The sequence below is a fragment of the Gasterosteus aculeatus genome, chromosome 3, assembly GCF_964276395.1.
Source record: "Gasterosteus aculeatus chromosome 3, fGasAcu3.hap1.1, whole genome shotgun sequence".
NCBI classification, from domain to species: domain Eukaryota; kingdom Metazoa; phylum Chordata; class Actinopteri; order Perciformes; family Gasterosteidae; genus Gasterosteus; species Gasterosteus aculeatus.
Genome location: NC_135690.1, coordinates 5,106,201 through 5,122,527, shown reverse-complemented (window position 1 = coordinate 5,122,527; position 16,327 = coordinate 5,106,201). Strand labels below are relative to the sequence as shown.

Below are 16,327 nucleotides of genomic sequence, written 5' to 3'. Positions count from 1 at the left end.
CCAAATTAACATTGAAAAAAAAGTACTCTTTTGGCAGCAGAATGTCCTCCGTCAGTGTTAAACATGTCGTGTTTTGTATGCACAGTTTTAATAGGAAAAGTAGCTTTTAAATAGAGCTATTAAATAAGTGCAGTGCGGTAAAACTATATTTCTCCTTCGCATTAACTACATGCATCACCTTCAACTGCTAGTTAATCATCACACGCCAGCATTACACTGCATATCCTGCATATCTTTCATGAACAGTGTGTAGCATTTAATGTGACCAATTGGCAGAAATGGGGTATGAAATGAATAACAATTTTTTCATTAGTTTCTAATAGCAATTAAATATTGTTTAGAAAAGGCCATTTCAATCTAAAGTTTGAAATGTTCTCCTCCCCTGCAGTCTGGCCTGGTGTGCCCCCCTTTCTGCAGGAGCCTAGCAAGGCCTAGCATTAGTGATTGGTACCAAAACTTGGTGTTAAGCCACGTTAACCACGCTCTGTACTGCAATAAAGCGTCTGTAAGTACAATGCCAATCATTTCAGCTTCCAGCTCAGCAAGCAGGAACATGTAAACCAGAGCGAAACCCACTTCAACCACCACTGCTCCGTTAACCCCAGCACCTCGCCTCAGTCAAAAGAGAGATTACTGCGCTGCATTATGCAACAAATGAAAAAAAAAAAAGAAAGGAAGGGCAGACAACAAGAGGGATGAATCAGTGAAGCCAAGCCTTTCCTAACCTGCATGGCTCAGCCTCACCTGCTCAGCATTGTTTGCCGGAGGATAGTCAGCGAGGAGAAGTAAGGTCAGAAAAGGAAATGTAAAAAAATGACGTGTTCAATTGACAGTAAATACGTCAGACATTGATTTATGTTGAATGACGAAAGGCAGCAAAGATGTGTCAGCTCACCTGCCTCAAGTTGCTCTATTGAAATGAATCACTATAAAGCAAAACACACCTCATGCAACACTTTTTCCTCGAAGGAAAATGTCTTGAATGGACAAGTACAGGTAGTCACTGGCCTTCTCCTTTGATCTCAACATTACAGCAAAATATAACCTTCTTCCCAATAAAGACATGATGACAATGATGAATAGAGGTCTGAAATCACATTCAGTGTTATTTTTATTGTCATCACAACACACACAATACAGAAAAAAAACATAACTTCCCAGGTAGATATGGTAGATAAATAGTGTAATGTTATTAAAATACATTTCTTCACATTATACTTCGAGTTAACAGCCAGGTGACCAAGTAAAGCTCGGCGGAATTAACGCCACTGTGGGCTGATATGGTTTGCTGGAATTCACAGCAATTTTTGCAGAGAGGTTGCGATATACTTCAAAGCTGACTCCAGTGTTATTGTACATGCCTTATGATGGAGAAACACACATCTGGTGGAATTTTGATCAGATTTAAGTTTTTTAACTTTTCCAAACAAAGGAGGCGGTAATACTTGTCCAATTCAGTGATTAAAAAAACACCTTTTAGCCTTGTCCTTCTAGATAGAAATGTTTGGGAAATCTGCATCGATAATTGGTACAGAAATCAGTCAAATGTGATGGGGTAAAAAAAAAGAAGGAAATTGTAAAAATGTCTCCTAGGAACAATGTTAATGTAAATTCCAACACCCTTTAAAAACATCCCCCAGTGTAAGCCCCCAAAGGTTCATCTTGTCTGGAGACATTTTTCTTCATATGACCTACAGTACTTACATCATCATCACCTGCCTCTGCACCTTCACATTCTTTAGTCTTTTGACGGCCCACTAAATCAGCTTTTCTGACTTCACTACACAAATGCTTGTTAATCAAAGCACGTAAACTGCTGTACATGCTTTTAAACCCTGCAGCAGACTTCACCACAGTTTAGAGCAAGGCAGAGTGGATTTATGTTTAGGTAAAAAAGGTACACAATACTGGTAATGCAACAGTTGCTAATTGTCTAGTTTTAAAATAGGCTTTTTTTCTGTAGTACAAACAAAAACATTGTTTAATATACAATAACGTGTCACACTTTTTATGTAATTAGAGGCTCCCTGTTCATATTTCATGTGGGACAAATGAGAGGACGTTGAACTTGCTTCTCATTGCTCAAGAACAACGATGTTGGCCACTCCGTGCACCTGCGTGAGCTGTTTGCAGTCAAGGGACGCCACCAGCTTCCTGGATCCAGGCAAGGTGGGGATGAAGTGCTCAGTCAGTGTCACTGTAGAGTGGCCGGCCACATCGCTGAGAAGGGAAAAAAGACGAGCAGCATATTAGTCTGGAAAAGTGCATGTGTGTGTGTGTGTGTGTGTGTGTGTGTGTGTGTGTGTGTGTGTGTTTGAAAGAGATAAGGACATTAAAAAGGGAAAGAGTTGTTGCATGTTCTTACCCAACAACCACTTCGTGGCCCTCCTGCAGACCCAGGCCCTCCACCCTGAAAATCACTCCCTCCAGTGTGCGTGGTAGAGGGTTGATAAAAGTGATCTTGGCTGACATCTCCTTGCCAACACAAGCTTCTGCCGAAGGCTGTCGGAGGGCAATGCAAGATGAGTCAGGTGGACAAAACCTTTTCCTGTCATTTTTCTCTGTAGCGGCAGTCCTGAAGATACACGGCATTCTACTAACACGTACCGTGATGTTGATGTTGGGCGTACGGAGCCGGAAGGTGGTCTGGTGCGCTAATACTTGCTGGGTCTCATTGACTCTCCCACACAGGGTCAGCATCAGAGCCGCCTGGTCCACCAGCTGGTTTTGGTACTGCTGGTAGGGCAGCATCCACTCAATGGTCTTCTCTGTGTGTTAGGGAGCAGAAAAGGGGAATAGGTAAGTATAACTAAGCATGAAGACTAGAAACAGAGGACCTGCTTGCCTGGCTCTGTAGAGGGGTTCCTAAAAAACAACCCAAACTGGCACCTTTCATTCTTACAGGATCATTTTATGACTATTTTCTTAAATGTACAGTCGCTTATTAGCAAAGCTCCCCTGGCGGTTCCATTAGAGCAAGACTACTGAAATTCTGAGAGCATGGTGCCTTTACAAATGAAATGAGTAAATCATACTGCTCAATTCATTATTCTGAGGGGATTTTTCAATTAGGCCTTCTTTTGATGGGCTATGGTCGATAGCTCAGCAGCTAATATGAACAAAAACCGATAGACACTAGTATTCCATCTTGTAATGTTGATGTTAAAACATGACGGAAGAAATAAATGGCAGCGGTTTACCTTCATTGGGCAGGAGGTCCACCGGTGTCTGCTCCTTCCTGATGGTGCCCTTCAGCACGCCTGTGTAGTACATGACGGCCACCTGGCTGTGCAGAGTGGTCCGACGAGGCTGCGAGCTCAGGTTCTTCACCACGATGCTCAGGTGAGCGTCGGCGCCCATCCTGGGCCCCTCGCCCTCCATCTTCACCTCCACGCTCACGTCCTCCGCTTTCGCCGCGCCGTAGACCTCGGGCTTGCTGCCGTAGCGACTGGCCGTCTCCACGGCGATGCGTTCCTCATCCGAACCTGGTGCAGCGGGAGGAGAATGTGAGTTCCCCTCATTCAGTCCATTGTGTGATTTACTGACGGATACGAGAGAGACGGAACACGGTCCTTCGAACTGAGCAAGCAAGAGACACGTCTTTTAATAACTTGAGGAGCAGGTCAACATTTGAGGGGAATGTACAGTGAAATGAGCTACGCAGCAAGAAAGTATTCATTGCATTTGAAGAGTGATGTGTGGAAATAATTCCATCTGGTTCTGAAATGCGATTAGCAAAGTGCGACGTGCTCGCCGGTACCTTCTTTGTGTTTGTACAGGTGCGTGATGTCGGCCCGCTTGTCAGAGCCCACTGCTTTGGTGCTGATGCAGTGGCCGACAGCTTTCTTCTCACTGCCGATCTGGCTGAAAGTGCCGTCCAGGTTCCTCTGCCAGAAGATCTTATCGCTGTTGACCTGTTGGAAACGTAACAACAAGTAGTCTACAAGAGAAGATGGCCTTTCATACCGATGATGAAGTTGAGTGCACATCACTCTTATTCAATATTAATATTTGCTTTCAATATGTCGCTCGGGAAGAAATTCCATTGTGTTTACTCTGCTGTGAATAACCAATGAATAGAAAGTGGTTTCTATTTGAAAAAAATGAAGCTGCTCATAATCCAAGGTACAGAATTATGATTAATCCTTATCAACCTGCGGAGAACACTGACCTCAGCAAAGACGAATGGCGTGTCGTTTTTGAGGTAGACTTGGCCGGAGCGGATGGCGTTGATGGAGGCAGGGCCGCAGCGGAAGGTGCCCTGGCTGGTTTCCTGGGGAGTAGAGTCAACAGCCTGCCATCCTCCATAACCAGGGGGCAGGTCTGCTCTCGCCATCCAGCAGTCATTCCACACGTGGAAGTTCCTGGATGGGATTAAAATGTGTTCGTTTGAGGCGTTATTTTAAATGGTAACTTGAATTTCTCGAAAACACACTTCCTTTTGGCAAGAGGTGAATAGCTTAGCTTAGCATAAATATGGTTGTAAATAGGGACGGACAGAAGGCTTCTGTCCACTTTTTTACTCTGCGGTTTTGTACTAGATGCAAGGTTGGCTGACTTTAGAGATGATGGTGCCCAAGTGATCAGGTTAGCTAGGCTAAGCTACCGTCTCCTGGCATAGCTTGATATCTGGCAAAAATGATCTCACAAATGAAAGCATCCAGCTTTCAGCAAGAAACAAACACAAATATTTCTCCTAAATGCTATGACCTAAATACTACAGAGTATATTCTTCATTTAAATCTATTAAGTGCAACCTCTTTTTAGAATTGGGTCACCATGGTGTGGAACTCGGATCCCAACACAGAAACAGGGAAAGAGACTTTGTTCTCTGCTCAGAAAGACATCACTCCACAATATCTATACATAGCTAATAGTGGTTGGCTGCTATGTTAATGCTCAGGATCCTGTGTATTGCATATTTTAAGAACCAGCCCTACCAAATAGCAGATTGATACCAGATAACCCACAGCAGTCTAAAGGCTGATGGAAATAATTGGACAAGCATGACCTCTGAGGTCAGTCGTAGAGGGCTGCTTTTGGAGCAGATCTAAATATATGGCACATTCCCATGCCGTGCATTTAGCAGGGGGCAATATTCTCAAGCATGGTGTCTTAAAGTTACACATCTCACCAGACAGAGTCACTGTTGAGGTGGCGGATCAGCTCCATGTTCTCATCAAAATACACATCCGTGGTGAGGGATACGTCGGTATCGTGAGCGGACTGGAAGTTGGTCACACTGCGGGCGGGTATGCCCAGACACCGCAGCACTGCGAACAAAGACAGAGACACATCCATTACAACTCCACTTACCACGTCGTTTGACAATTGAATCGCGTTCACAGACACTAGGGCTTAAACAAAATGAATGCACACATCTACACTTTGCTTGGTTTGTTTATCATCCTGGCTGACTGAAAGTAACACATGTGGCTCCATCGGTGAAGCAGGAGGTATGACAGGAATGCAAAGGCGGGATATTTAGGGTGTCGATGAGCTGATTTCAGCCATAACTGCCATGGGAGGGAGCTCGCATGCACGCAAAATGAAGTATTCTGTCAGAGAGTAGCAAGAACTGATTAAAAGGGCCTGTTAATAGAATTCCCCTGGGAAACTCACACACACACACACACACATCACATGCTACATCACGCGGCCTCTCTGTTTTATTTTCCCTCATGCTCACCCGTTGTCGTGATCCCAGAGAAGACCCAGCACTGTCCATACGACACAGGCGTTCCATCGGAGGAGTGGTACTTCCTCAGGATCTCCACGCTGCTGCTCCACGCCGAAGGAGGAACCCCGTCAGAGTAATCCCCGGACCAGTTCCCCACCAGAACCCCAAAGTCGTCCTGAGCGTTTATCTGAAAAAGATGATGTTGACACAGACATCAACAAATGGCTGCTCTCAATTAAAATAACAATTCATTGGGAGATTAGGATCATAGCTACTAATGAAGACACCACGGTCATTACTCCTGGACATGTGTAAGATGAGGTACGCTGCAATTTGTAATTCAAACCGATGGATGGTATTTCATACTTAAAGTATTTGTTTTGTTTCAACTACCGTGAGTTTATTTGTGGCATGTTGGGAAACTAAATTCACAGGAATACAATTGACAAGGAGACTGAATAGGAAACATGTGAGCCTTGGGGGACTTGGAATCCGGCCTTTACTATTTCTAATATCCAGAGACTGTGTGATGCCAATATAAATCTAAACTCACCATCGCAGATATGACTCTGACCACATTGACAGGATCCCCTCGGCCAGATGGCGGCATGTCACTCTTCTCCAGGATGAACAGACATGCTTCCAGAATTCCTTCATTAAACTGAAGGCAAAAAAAGACTCATAAAGAAAAGCAGCAAAGGAAATGAGTTTATTCAAATGGGGATTTTGATGATAGTATTAGGAACCATCTAATTCGATGTCTTGTGAAGATTAAACAGTGTAAAGAATTAAACACTAGCTAAAATTATGAGGGACGTTTAGGACTTTTGAACAATTGAGACACTCTTACGTTGACTAGTGGGATTACTCGTATAAATACATGTGAAACGCTGGCATATGTATCTAAACTTTTTATATCTGTGTAATCATATGCAAGAGATTTCGTTTAAGTGTTCAAAAATATCTACTGTATATATAAATATATATATATATATATATATATATATATATATATATATATACATACAACCTTTTCATATGTGCATGCATGAGTGTTTCAGATAAATAGGTATAAATGTTTCACTTGTATGCATGTAAGCATTTCATATGTGTGTGTGTATATGACACAGCAGTATATATGTATGCATGTGTGTTTCTCATATGTCTCATATATTTTCAGATGAGTATGTATTACATATGCGCGTGCATAGATTTACAATGTATGTATGTGTGAGTGTAAAGTTACAGAGAAGATTTGCAGCTTCTAGCGGCCTCCATGATTTACAGTATTTTACAGGAAGATGAGGCTTTTTTACTGATACACAAATTACATTTTGACAAAGTTGACAATGGTAGATAGTTGAACACTGATACAGATGCGAATGATAACCAAAAGCATGTGCGAATAAATGAACCTCTACGTACCAAAGACAATGATGTGCATTTAAGATCCATTTTTCATTACTTTGGAGTCTATTACGTTTGCTTACCTGGCCAAAGTTCCATGTGCGGGCGCCTATTTGTTTCTCTGTCCCGTAGTAAATCCTCCCGGTGTCATTCAGCACGTACTCCTTTACCTCCTCCTCATTATCCAAGAACACTGCGTCCTCTGGAAAGACACGATGTCAACTTGCCGTTATGCTACCGACTGTCATTCTACATTGTAAACACTCTTACACACAACTTTAATTGATCCTTAGCCCTTAATCGGAAAAAAACAGTAAAGAAGTTTATCTGAGGATACGTTCCAGTCGAGATAGTGGCTTCCTCCCCGTCTGAAAAGGTCCTTTAATCACCTCTTCAGTGACCAAACCCCTCAAGAATGTGATTTCTTTTTTCACAAATTCTGTGAGAGAATCCCAGAGGCCAGGAAATGGTGAGGAAACACAATGAACCCACGGACCTTGCAGTGGGGCCCAGGCGCATTGGTGGGAAACGGCCTGTTTTGAGTGACATCAGGTCGACCGATTTGGGCGTTAACAACTCACACGAGTTTCACAAAACAGCCTCTTAGTTTTTCCATAGCTTTTTATCTCTCGCTGTTCCTGCCCTGATTACCACCGGGTGGGGGGGAGACGCGTAACGAAAGGAAAGGGAAAGCAGTAAAAGAATAAGAGTATTCAAAGTCATGAGGGACAAACGAGGGGGGACGTTATGCTGGGGGAGGCAGAGGAGTGAAGGGGAGTGGAGCGTAACAGTCTGTCTTGGGAGTTTAAAGTGAAAGGAGACGTGGGGGCGGAAAGCACCGGGCAGCTGTGATCATTTTGCTTTTCATTTCTTTTTACTGATTATTTCTACAATATTGGATGAAACAGGCACACCCACACACACACACACACACACACACCCACACACACACACACACACACTCACAGACACACAAGGATGTTCAGGAGGAGACGCAGACAGACAACAGAGCAATGTTGCAATGGAGTGAGGATTTGGAAGACAGAGAGCAGGGCGTGGGACCGGGTGGGAGAGGCTCGTAAAGGCATGCAATACACATGGAGGCAGTTAAAGCCAGGGAGAGGAAAGGTTGTCAGCAGCTGCAGGATTACGGCGAGCTCCCCCCATGGCCTTTTTTTTACAGTAATTGTAGGATTTGGGATTGTATGCGCGTGAGGTAGAGATTGGTCTCGGGAAGAACAGATTGAGAGAGGGAAGAGATTGGGCTCGCTGCCCAAAGCAACCCTCGCATAATGAAACACAGCGTCGTTTTAGATCAAATCCAGGTCTGCTGTTGCAAATGTTTCCCTTCTTTGTCAAATATCTTGTGAAGGGAAACAAAATAAACAATAGACCTAGTTTCCGAAGGCTGACTATTACTTCCATATGTTAATGTCTAACATGTCTAATGCAAAGAGGACGGTCAATAAAACACACAAGCTCTGGAGACACGGCGAGTGCTGATGCTGCTCTGCTGGTGGGTAAATTGGCAGCACGTTGGCCGAATCTCACTCAGGAATCTGTCAGCGTTCTTTGTATATTTTGAGAACCACTCACTTGGTCTACTTCACACTCCTTTGGAAGGCGCACAGCCGAGGACGTTACATCTGGTTCACTTGTACACGCAACACGTTCAACATCTATAAACTTTTAACATACACAGCACTCCGTCATCTGGCCTCCCGCCCCCCATCCTACGAGATGCAACACAGGGAACGATGCAATGGGACCATTCCAAAGGGGCACAGGACCAATTCACTTGAAATATGTCAGCTGTGTTTACAGCTTGTATCATCTTCCCATACGTGGCCAAATAAAAGGGGCTGAACTAAACAAGATTTTAACGTGTAAGAATATCTTTTATCCACGTACATTTATTAATAATCCCAAAAAATTCTATTTCAACAAAAGGGTTGTGTTACTGTGGCTGTGCTGAGGTTAAGAATTCCATCTTGTGCAAACGTTTCATCGAGGGGTCATCGAGGGGGTCGTCGACAGGCCACGTACCCGACGTGGTGCCGAACTAAGTGAGCCAAGGCTTGAATCACAGCCAGCGAGGTTGTGTAACGTACACGCGGTCACGCTGTATCTTTTTGATGGACAGCAGCACGCTCATGGGTTGGCTAGGCGCTCCTACATTATATACGGAGCCTTCTCACAGATTGAAAACAGAGTGGGCCAGTACTCACTATTTGTAACATAGCAGTTATGTTTTGGTCCCAATAGTAAGCCGGAGTGATAATTAACTCCTGACATTGCGTCACGCAGCCCCATCTGTGTTTTCTTTCTACATATTTCCCCTCTTATCATGACTCTCCTCTCCTTCCCTTGTCACATTCCTTCCCTCGAACCTGTGTGAACCCCCCTGCTCCCCCGTTCACGCCCGCTGCCAAACTCACCCTCACACCAAGGGTTGAAGAGCAATGTGATGTTCTTCTTGGGGTCGTGGATGGTTGGCGCCTCGCCCTTCGACGTGCTGGTTGTCACGGTGAGCCCGTACAGGCCGATCACGGCGGTGGCCGGCGAGTTGACAGACAGCTTGATCTTGTTGCCGTTCCGCTCTACGATCTTGGCCTCCCAGCGCTCGTCCTCCAGGTCATCCACCAGTGGGATGATGACATGGGTGCCTTTCGACACCAAGGGCAGCGGACCTGCAACATTTATATTTCAGTTAAAAAAAAGGAAACACTTGAATAAAGCTAAAGCGATCTAATGAATCTAAATCAATCTAATATATAAGTCAGAGCTCACTTCTTTAGGCGGTGTAAAGAAAAAACAGGCTACCCGGTGTCCCCGTTTCTTTTAGTGTTCATGCTAAGCTAAGCTCACGATCTAGGCGGAGCTTCACGTGTAACAGACAAATGTGCAAGTGGTGGGAAACTTCTTATGCAACTCTTGGCAAGAAGCCCAAAAAGCAAATTTCCCAAAATGTTGAGATTAAAGTGATCTGCATGCAACTGATTTGCTGTGAACCGCTAGATGGATCACGATATTTATAGAATAATATTTTATATGAACTATTGTTCATTTTTAATAAAGCTAGACGGAATAAATTACATATTTCTATACATTGAATGAATGAGCTTTGAGTGCTTCTCGTGTGAACCAGATGTCAGCTACAAACATGTTACTGAAAAGTGCATGTGTTGCCGTATATATCAAATTGTTTTGTTATTTTATTTGTGCAGTAAAAACTAACCGTGAACAACACTTTGCTTTATTTATGCGATTGAAAAGTGAAGTTGTGCATCTTCACAAAGAGCTTTTTGATTCTTCTCATTTTCTGGAACCTTTCACCAATTAGCATGATTATTATTGACCTATTCAAAAAAACGAATTGAGTGCCCTCCTCTGAACTATTTGTCCGGTGGCACCCTGTTGAGCTTTTGCTGCCGTTTGCTTAAGCAAATATGAAGTTTATCGAGAAGCCATTGTTCTCCATTCAGCCGGGACTTCCTTTCTCATCTCTGACGATATGTTCAAAAGGAAATCAATGAAAAACACTCAGCTGGATCGACCTCACCTTTTAAAAAAAATAATTGACTCAAAATCTTGCATGCAGCTTCCTAATTGAACGGAATGACCAGCTTTTAGTCTTTTCACAGCAAATGCGACGCTGAAAGCGAAGGTAAAGAGGGCTCAGAAAGTTATGTGTGCTGCTTCTGTTTCTCCCCCATGTACGTAACTAAGCAGCATGCGATGGCAAATCACCGCTCTGTGGTGACGTAAGGGCCATTTACTTCCCGAGTGCGTAGTGGATTGTTGTAGCGTGAGGCCTGTAAATACCAGAGCGCGGTGTCCGGTGTCCTGCGCTCTAGAAGCTGTGAACACTGTGGGCTTCGGGTTGAATTGCTGCTTGATTTAGATTTAGAGTTGAAAGCGCGCTGCGTTTGGACCACGTTTCCCACGCTTTGTTTTGAGCCCGTCCGCTCATTCGTATGCGTCTCACACGGGCTTGTAGCAACTACTGGTTAAAGGGTCACTCGCTAATTCTGCTCAGTAAGATGACTTCTCACAGCGGGGAAAGTACCACTCAACTTGTTGTCTCATGTCTTCTGTGACACGTGACGCACAAACACAACCCTGTCAGATGAACTCAAGTCATTGGCATAGTTAATCATCTTCAATATTCTATTTGTATATCAATGTATCTGATCAATTTAGCTATCTAAACCATGTATTTCAACTGTTTATTTAAACTTTTAGCTCCGTTTAGCTCGATATGCTCATTTTTTAATTTTCAAAGGGGGGGTCTCTTACCAGGATCTTGCTTGTGTTACATCATAGGAATTGCAGGATCAAATCTTTGGAGCTTCTTACTAGAAACTAAAGTCAGGGTATCTTGACCGTACCTTCTTAAATTCCTTTGTAAATCTGTCCATCCAGATTCCCACAAAGTAACGTCAGTACAATGCTAAATGTAATGGGTGGCGGTGCTTTTTAACCCTTAAACCCTCCACTACTTGCTGTTGCTCACCTAAATGTACCCAACTCTCAAACTAGCCGGCCATTGCTAATAATCATGTTGATTCTAATTCTTTAGCATATGGATCATAGCTTCTGTTAGAAGGTATGACGACACACACACAGACACCGTCCCTTACACACCTGTTTTAAGCTCCAGATGCAAATGGTCATCGTCAGCGTTGAAGGGCCTGTCGAGCTCCATCTCTATCTGGAATGTCTGTCCTCTGCGGATGATCAGCTCGTCCCCCTGATACAAGTCGGTGTGGTGCTCTTGTCTGTTCTGGCCCGTCTTTGAGCTCAGCAGGTCCACGGAACTCACAGAAAGCTTCTTTGCTGAGAGAGGAAGGTTAAACATGAAACTTAAGTCTGTGTCCTTATTGCAGCTGCTATGACTATGGAAGGGTCAAAATGATATGTGCAACATTCCAAAACAGTCAAGTTTAACTTAACCTAGCACTTGATTTATTACCACAACGTACACTTAATGTCTGTGCCATTACCTTCCATTTCCTGCGCTTCTCCATTCTCAGGCTTTGGCTTTGTGGGCTCTGGGACCGGAGCCGGTGGTTTGAAAAATTCCACCTTATCTGTAATATCATAGGAGTCGCTGTTCTGGCGCTTACAGCAGCACAGGCACGTCTTCCTGAACCACTGGCGACAGCCGCCCTCCTTTTTCTTCTCCTCCTCTTTCTGAATGGTGAGCTCCACCCTGACGGGTGGGGGCGCTCCGGGGAAACGCCCGACCTCCCGAGTGCCTCTTACAGACAAGCGCTCACCTGGCATTCTGGGTGACATTTCAGAAAAAAAAATATTTAAATTTCAGGGAGAAAATTGCAGAATGTTATTGGGTTTTATTTGACCACGTTTTGCAATGTTTGCCTCTAAATAATCCCAAGACCAGGGTGTAAACCATTTAATTGTCAGCGCTATAAGACAAATTACGGTTTTGATTGTATTGTACAGTGGCCCTGAAGTGCAAAACACACGGACGCTACGGCCGGTGTACGCCGCGGACGCTATGGCCGACACGGCTCGGGGACCGTAGTCTGATTCCTTGGCGTGGGGAATTGGATGCGTGGCGGGAGTGCGTGACTGTCTCGCTCAATGCGTCACATTTGAGAGCCGTGTATCATTTCCTGTTAAAAGACAGACAGTCCGTCCAATCAGAAGGGTCTGTCCTCTGCTATAAGGCCCCACCCTTTCCATAAGGAGTTAATTTCATTGTGTTTTCCTACTTGCGTTGTGCGTTCCTATTTGCCGTTGTGTTTTGCACTTCAGGGCCACCGTAGTATTGTGTTGAAAGCCGATATCTCAGATGGATCTCAAGGATTGATAAAACCAAATCCCCGGAGCCCCCGAGCTCAACGGCATTGCACCACAGACTGAAAGACGTATTGTTGGTACTGCAGAGGTCATCGGCAGTGTGCTGCAGAACCTTCCACTGAGGTTTTTCTTTTATCTCCCCATCACAAAAACAGCAAATGTATTCTTCATTTTGCTTTTCCCCCAATTTGACCACATTCCGGTCTTGAACTCTCTGCGGCCGTCAAGCTTTTGCAAAGCATCTCGGGGCCGTTCAGTCTTTCGTCCTTGTCAGTTACACTCTCTGAGCCATAAACAGACCTCCTGTTAGCAGCTGGATTCCATCTGTTACGAAATAATGTAGTTGGTGTGTATATCTCTGTGCTTGAGCATGCACCGCAGATGTCCAGCACTGTGGATTATATGAACATTTATCACACTGTCACATCCCCACCCTCATACTTCGCACCAATAATCGCAACGGAATTAGATCATTTGTCACACGCACGATAAGTCGGCCCTTCCTGCACATCCTCAGACTTTGGGTTCACATTATGTCAACATCAGGAAAGTGAAAACAAAAAGTGTTTACTTGAACAAAAGGAGGAGGGGATGGTGGACTTTCCATCTCATACCCTAAGTTCCTTCCTTTTTCTCACCATCTGTAACTTCCCCACCTTAACATAATAGCCACACGGAGCTGAGGCGCTGTAATAACATTTGAGCATCTTGGGTGTTTTACCAGCACTTGTAAAACCCGCATGAACTGTAATGAGTTGCAGTAATGCACACAGTCAGGAGAAATGCATTGTTTTTATGTAGACGTGAATTGAAGAGGTTGGTTTTATAGCCCCCTTTTCCAGTGCCATTCTGTATTCCTAGAGGACGAAGTCCTGACCCACCCTATACTCTTCCTCTTACTGGCGAGTACCACTACCTCCGTTTCCTGGGTTGGTTGGGTAGACGGAACGAAAGAAAAAGAAAGTTGTAACACAGTAACAGGGTCTTGTCTTCAGCCATGCACAGCCATAACCATCCAATTTTTTCAAATGAAAAGTTGGATTTGACTCACCCACGGCTCGCTAGCTAATCAAAGCTAACTCTTTGGATTAAAAACTGTCTTCACCCTTCAGCGGACTTCATTAAGGTTTGGGGCTAATTTCAGAACGATACTCGTCCAAAAGTGTCTTCAAGACCTGCTTGATGGCTACAGACTGCCTGACATTTACTTCTCCAGTACCAGTAAGATAGAAATCCAGCGTGGTTCAGTTCCAGTCTTGGACAATGATTTTTTAAATCAGACTTGAACCCTGAATAGTAAAGTAGAATGTCTCTTCTGCTTTTTGGCAGTGCGGATACAACTAGATGATCACGGTTGGCGAGGGGGTGTACATCCACATAGCTCCGTGTTTAGCATTCTGAAAGCTGACAAAGTGTCATCTGAGCCAGGTTACGCTGGGCTATTTGATAAAGATAGGAAGCACATTCTTTGTTAAAGCTCTGTTTGTATTGATCTCATAGTTAAATATTGATAAGGGACAGGCGTATCAAACAGGGTCAGACAACTGGCTGGGGAGGGGCGATGCTGTTAAGTTATGTGACAGAGTTCAAAGGGTGAACAGCTGAGGGGACGGGCGCCTCAAAGTATCAGCTCCTCAAAATCCATGTGAAAGTGTAGAATGTGTGCACATGTTTGTGGGTGTGTTGATCTATTCGTCACAATTGGGCCACTTCTAAACTCTTTGACTTCCTGAGTTCATCTGCCTGTCAGATGACATTCCCCTCCCTTCAGTTGTTTCAACATCCTCTAAATATTTGTCAAAAACCGTCGTCATAATAATTGTGGCGTACACAATGGGTCGAGTCAGCTGTGTGTCTTGCGACATGACCAGCTGAAGTCGCGCTCACCGAACCGTCCTGGGCTGCCTTCACTGCGTCTCAAGTGTGAGAGAAAAGAGGCCCTCGTGCATTGAAGTGAAATGCATGCTAGAATTCAAAACGGTTTGGTTCCCAGTGATTCTTGCTACTCACTCAGATACTTTGGTGAACCAACTGTTTGAGTTGAGTTGAGTTGAGATGCTACAAATGCAATTGGCCAAATAGTACTGCAATTATGGGTTATTTTCAAATGGAACAAAAGCTTCTTCAGGCTGGTTTGGTCGTAATGTGTCTTCACAGTCTTTAATGAAGACAAGTTATCTCACAACTGCAGGTTAGGAGTGTTAAAATTGCCCAATTAGAATCATCCCCTCAACCCCCTAAAACCACGAACAGCCATTCCACAAGCCTAATTTCTGGCTACGCTTCCCTCGCACTTTAATGCACAAATTTACATGGATTTATAACACAGCCGCCAGCCAAGCTTGAAAACAAGTGTTTCTTCTTCATCTTTTGTCGCCTGCCTATCACGTACCACCGCTTCCTCCATTATGCCGTGTCCTCTCTCTCTCCCCCTCTCTGCAGCTCTGCACGTCTCCTCAGCCGGTTTGTGTTGGCACGCCGGCCCCTCTGGTATGCTCACTGGCCCCCCGAGATAAGCGCTTTGAATTCAAGACACTCTTTCCAAATAACAATGCTGTAATTGGCTGGGCAAGCGTTTGTCTGGTGATGTATGAAATTAACGAATAGAGGGTTTTTTTAAGTCTACAAATGTTACAGAGTACTAAAAGTCATTGTATGCAGAAAAAAGAAGTGGTCCAACTCCTTTGCAGGGCAGAAAAAAACAGCTGCAGCTGGTTGGCACCAACCAACAGGGATTAGGACATTAAAATACCTCCACTAATTGACTGTTCATTACTGTATAGAAAACGCTTGTGTTGATCTATGACAGCAAAGCAGCTTCTTGGAGATTGGAAGGATGGAAAGGGGTCTTCTCATAAACAGCTTGAAACCAGTCAGGAGAGCTGATGGTTTGAGTTTTGTGGCAACTTAAGTTCACCACGTTCATGACTAAACATCACATTTAGAGTTGAAAGATCATGAGAAATAGAAGAGAGACACAAAAAAAATTTTTTCCCCCCTTTTTGCTTAAATCTCCCCGACTGCCTGCAAGGGAGAAATGTTCCTCCTTCTGCGTGCAGGATCATCCTCAAGGCTCCATTGTAATGGAAACGCTATCTGTCTAAAATAGGAGACCGTTATGTGCTGCGCGTATAAGCGCTCCTCTCATGAGAAAAAACCCTGCACCTACTTGATCCGTCTGTGTTCTGCTGTGGATCCGCGGTGAATCCTCCACTTCCTCCTCCCGATTAGCCGGATTGTCTCAGCGGAAAAAACTTTTGGCAAAGTTTTTATTTTTTTATTTTTTTTATTTCACTCGCTCGGTTCTTTAATCCGAAAATTTAATAATCTCTGTTCCGAAATTTACTGTACGTGACTTTTTAAACCGACACCGACACAGACACGCCCCCCGCCCCGCCCCGCCCCGCCCCG

General features: G+C 44.3%; 1 protein-coding gene across 1 annotated transcript; it reads right to left on the bottom strand.

Annotated features, from left to right (window-relative positions):
• Positions 1 to 1,080: 1,080 nt before the first annotated feature.
• On the bottom strand, positions 1,081 to 16,293 carry tgm1l1 (transglutaminase 1 like 1). The gene is made up of 14 exons (XM_040171830.2): positions 16,086 to 16,293; positions 12,094 to 12,377; positions 11,735 to 11,926; positions 9,526 to 9,777; positions 7,171 to 7,289; positions 6,234 to 6,341; positions 5,690 to 5,867; positions 5,135 to 5,273; positions 4,172 to 4,364; positions 3,761 to 3,914; positions 3,201 to 3,485; positions 2,608 to 2,768; positions 2,366 to 2,502; positions 1,081 to 2,220 (listed from the first exon to the last, which is right to left on the bottom strand). The coding sequence occupies exons 2-14, from the start codon at positions 12,374 to 12,376 to the stop codon at positions 2,076 to 2,078; spliced, it is 2,346 nt and encodes a 781-aa protein (XP_040027764.2). The 5' UTR covers position 12,377; positions 16,086 to 16,293; the 3' UTR covers positions 1,081 to 2,075.
• Between the last annotated feature and the right edge of the window lie 34 nt (positions 16,294 to 16,327).

Excerpts from the sequence above, each read along its gene's own strand:
- tgm1l1 (XM_040171830.2), bottom strand. The coding sequence starts at position 12,376 with ATGCCAGGTGAGCGCTTGTCTGTAAGAGGCACTCGGGAGGTCGGGCGT. Across the intron at positions 9,778-11,734 it reads GCATCTGGAGCTTAAAACAG|GTCCGCTGCCCTTGGTGTCG; the intron begins GTGTGTAAGGGA and ends TAAATGTTGCAG. Across the intron at positions 3,915-4,171 it reads CGCCATTCGTCTTTGCTGAG|GTCAACAGCGATAAGATCTT; the intron begins GTCAGTGTTCTC and ends CGTTTCCAACAG.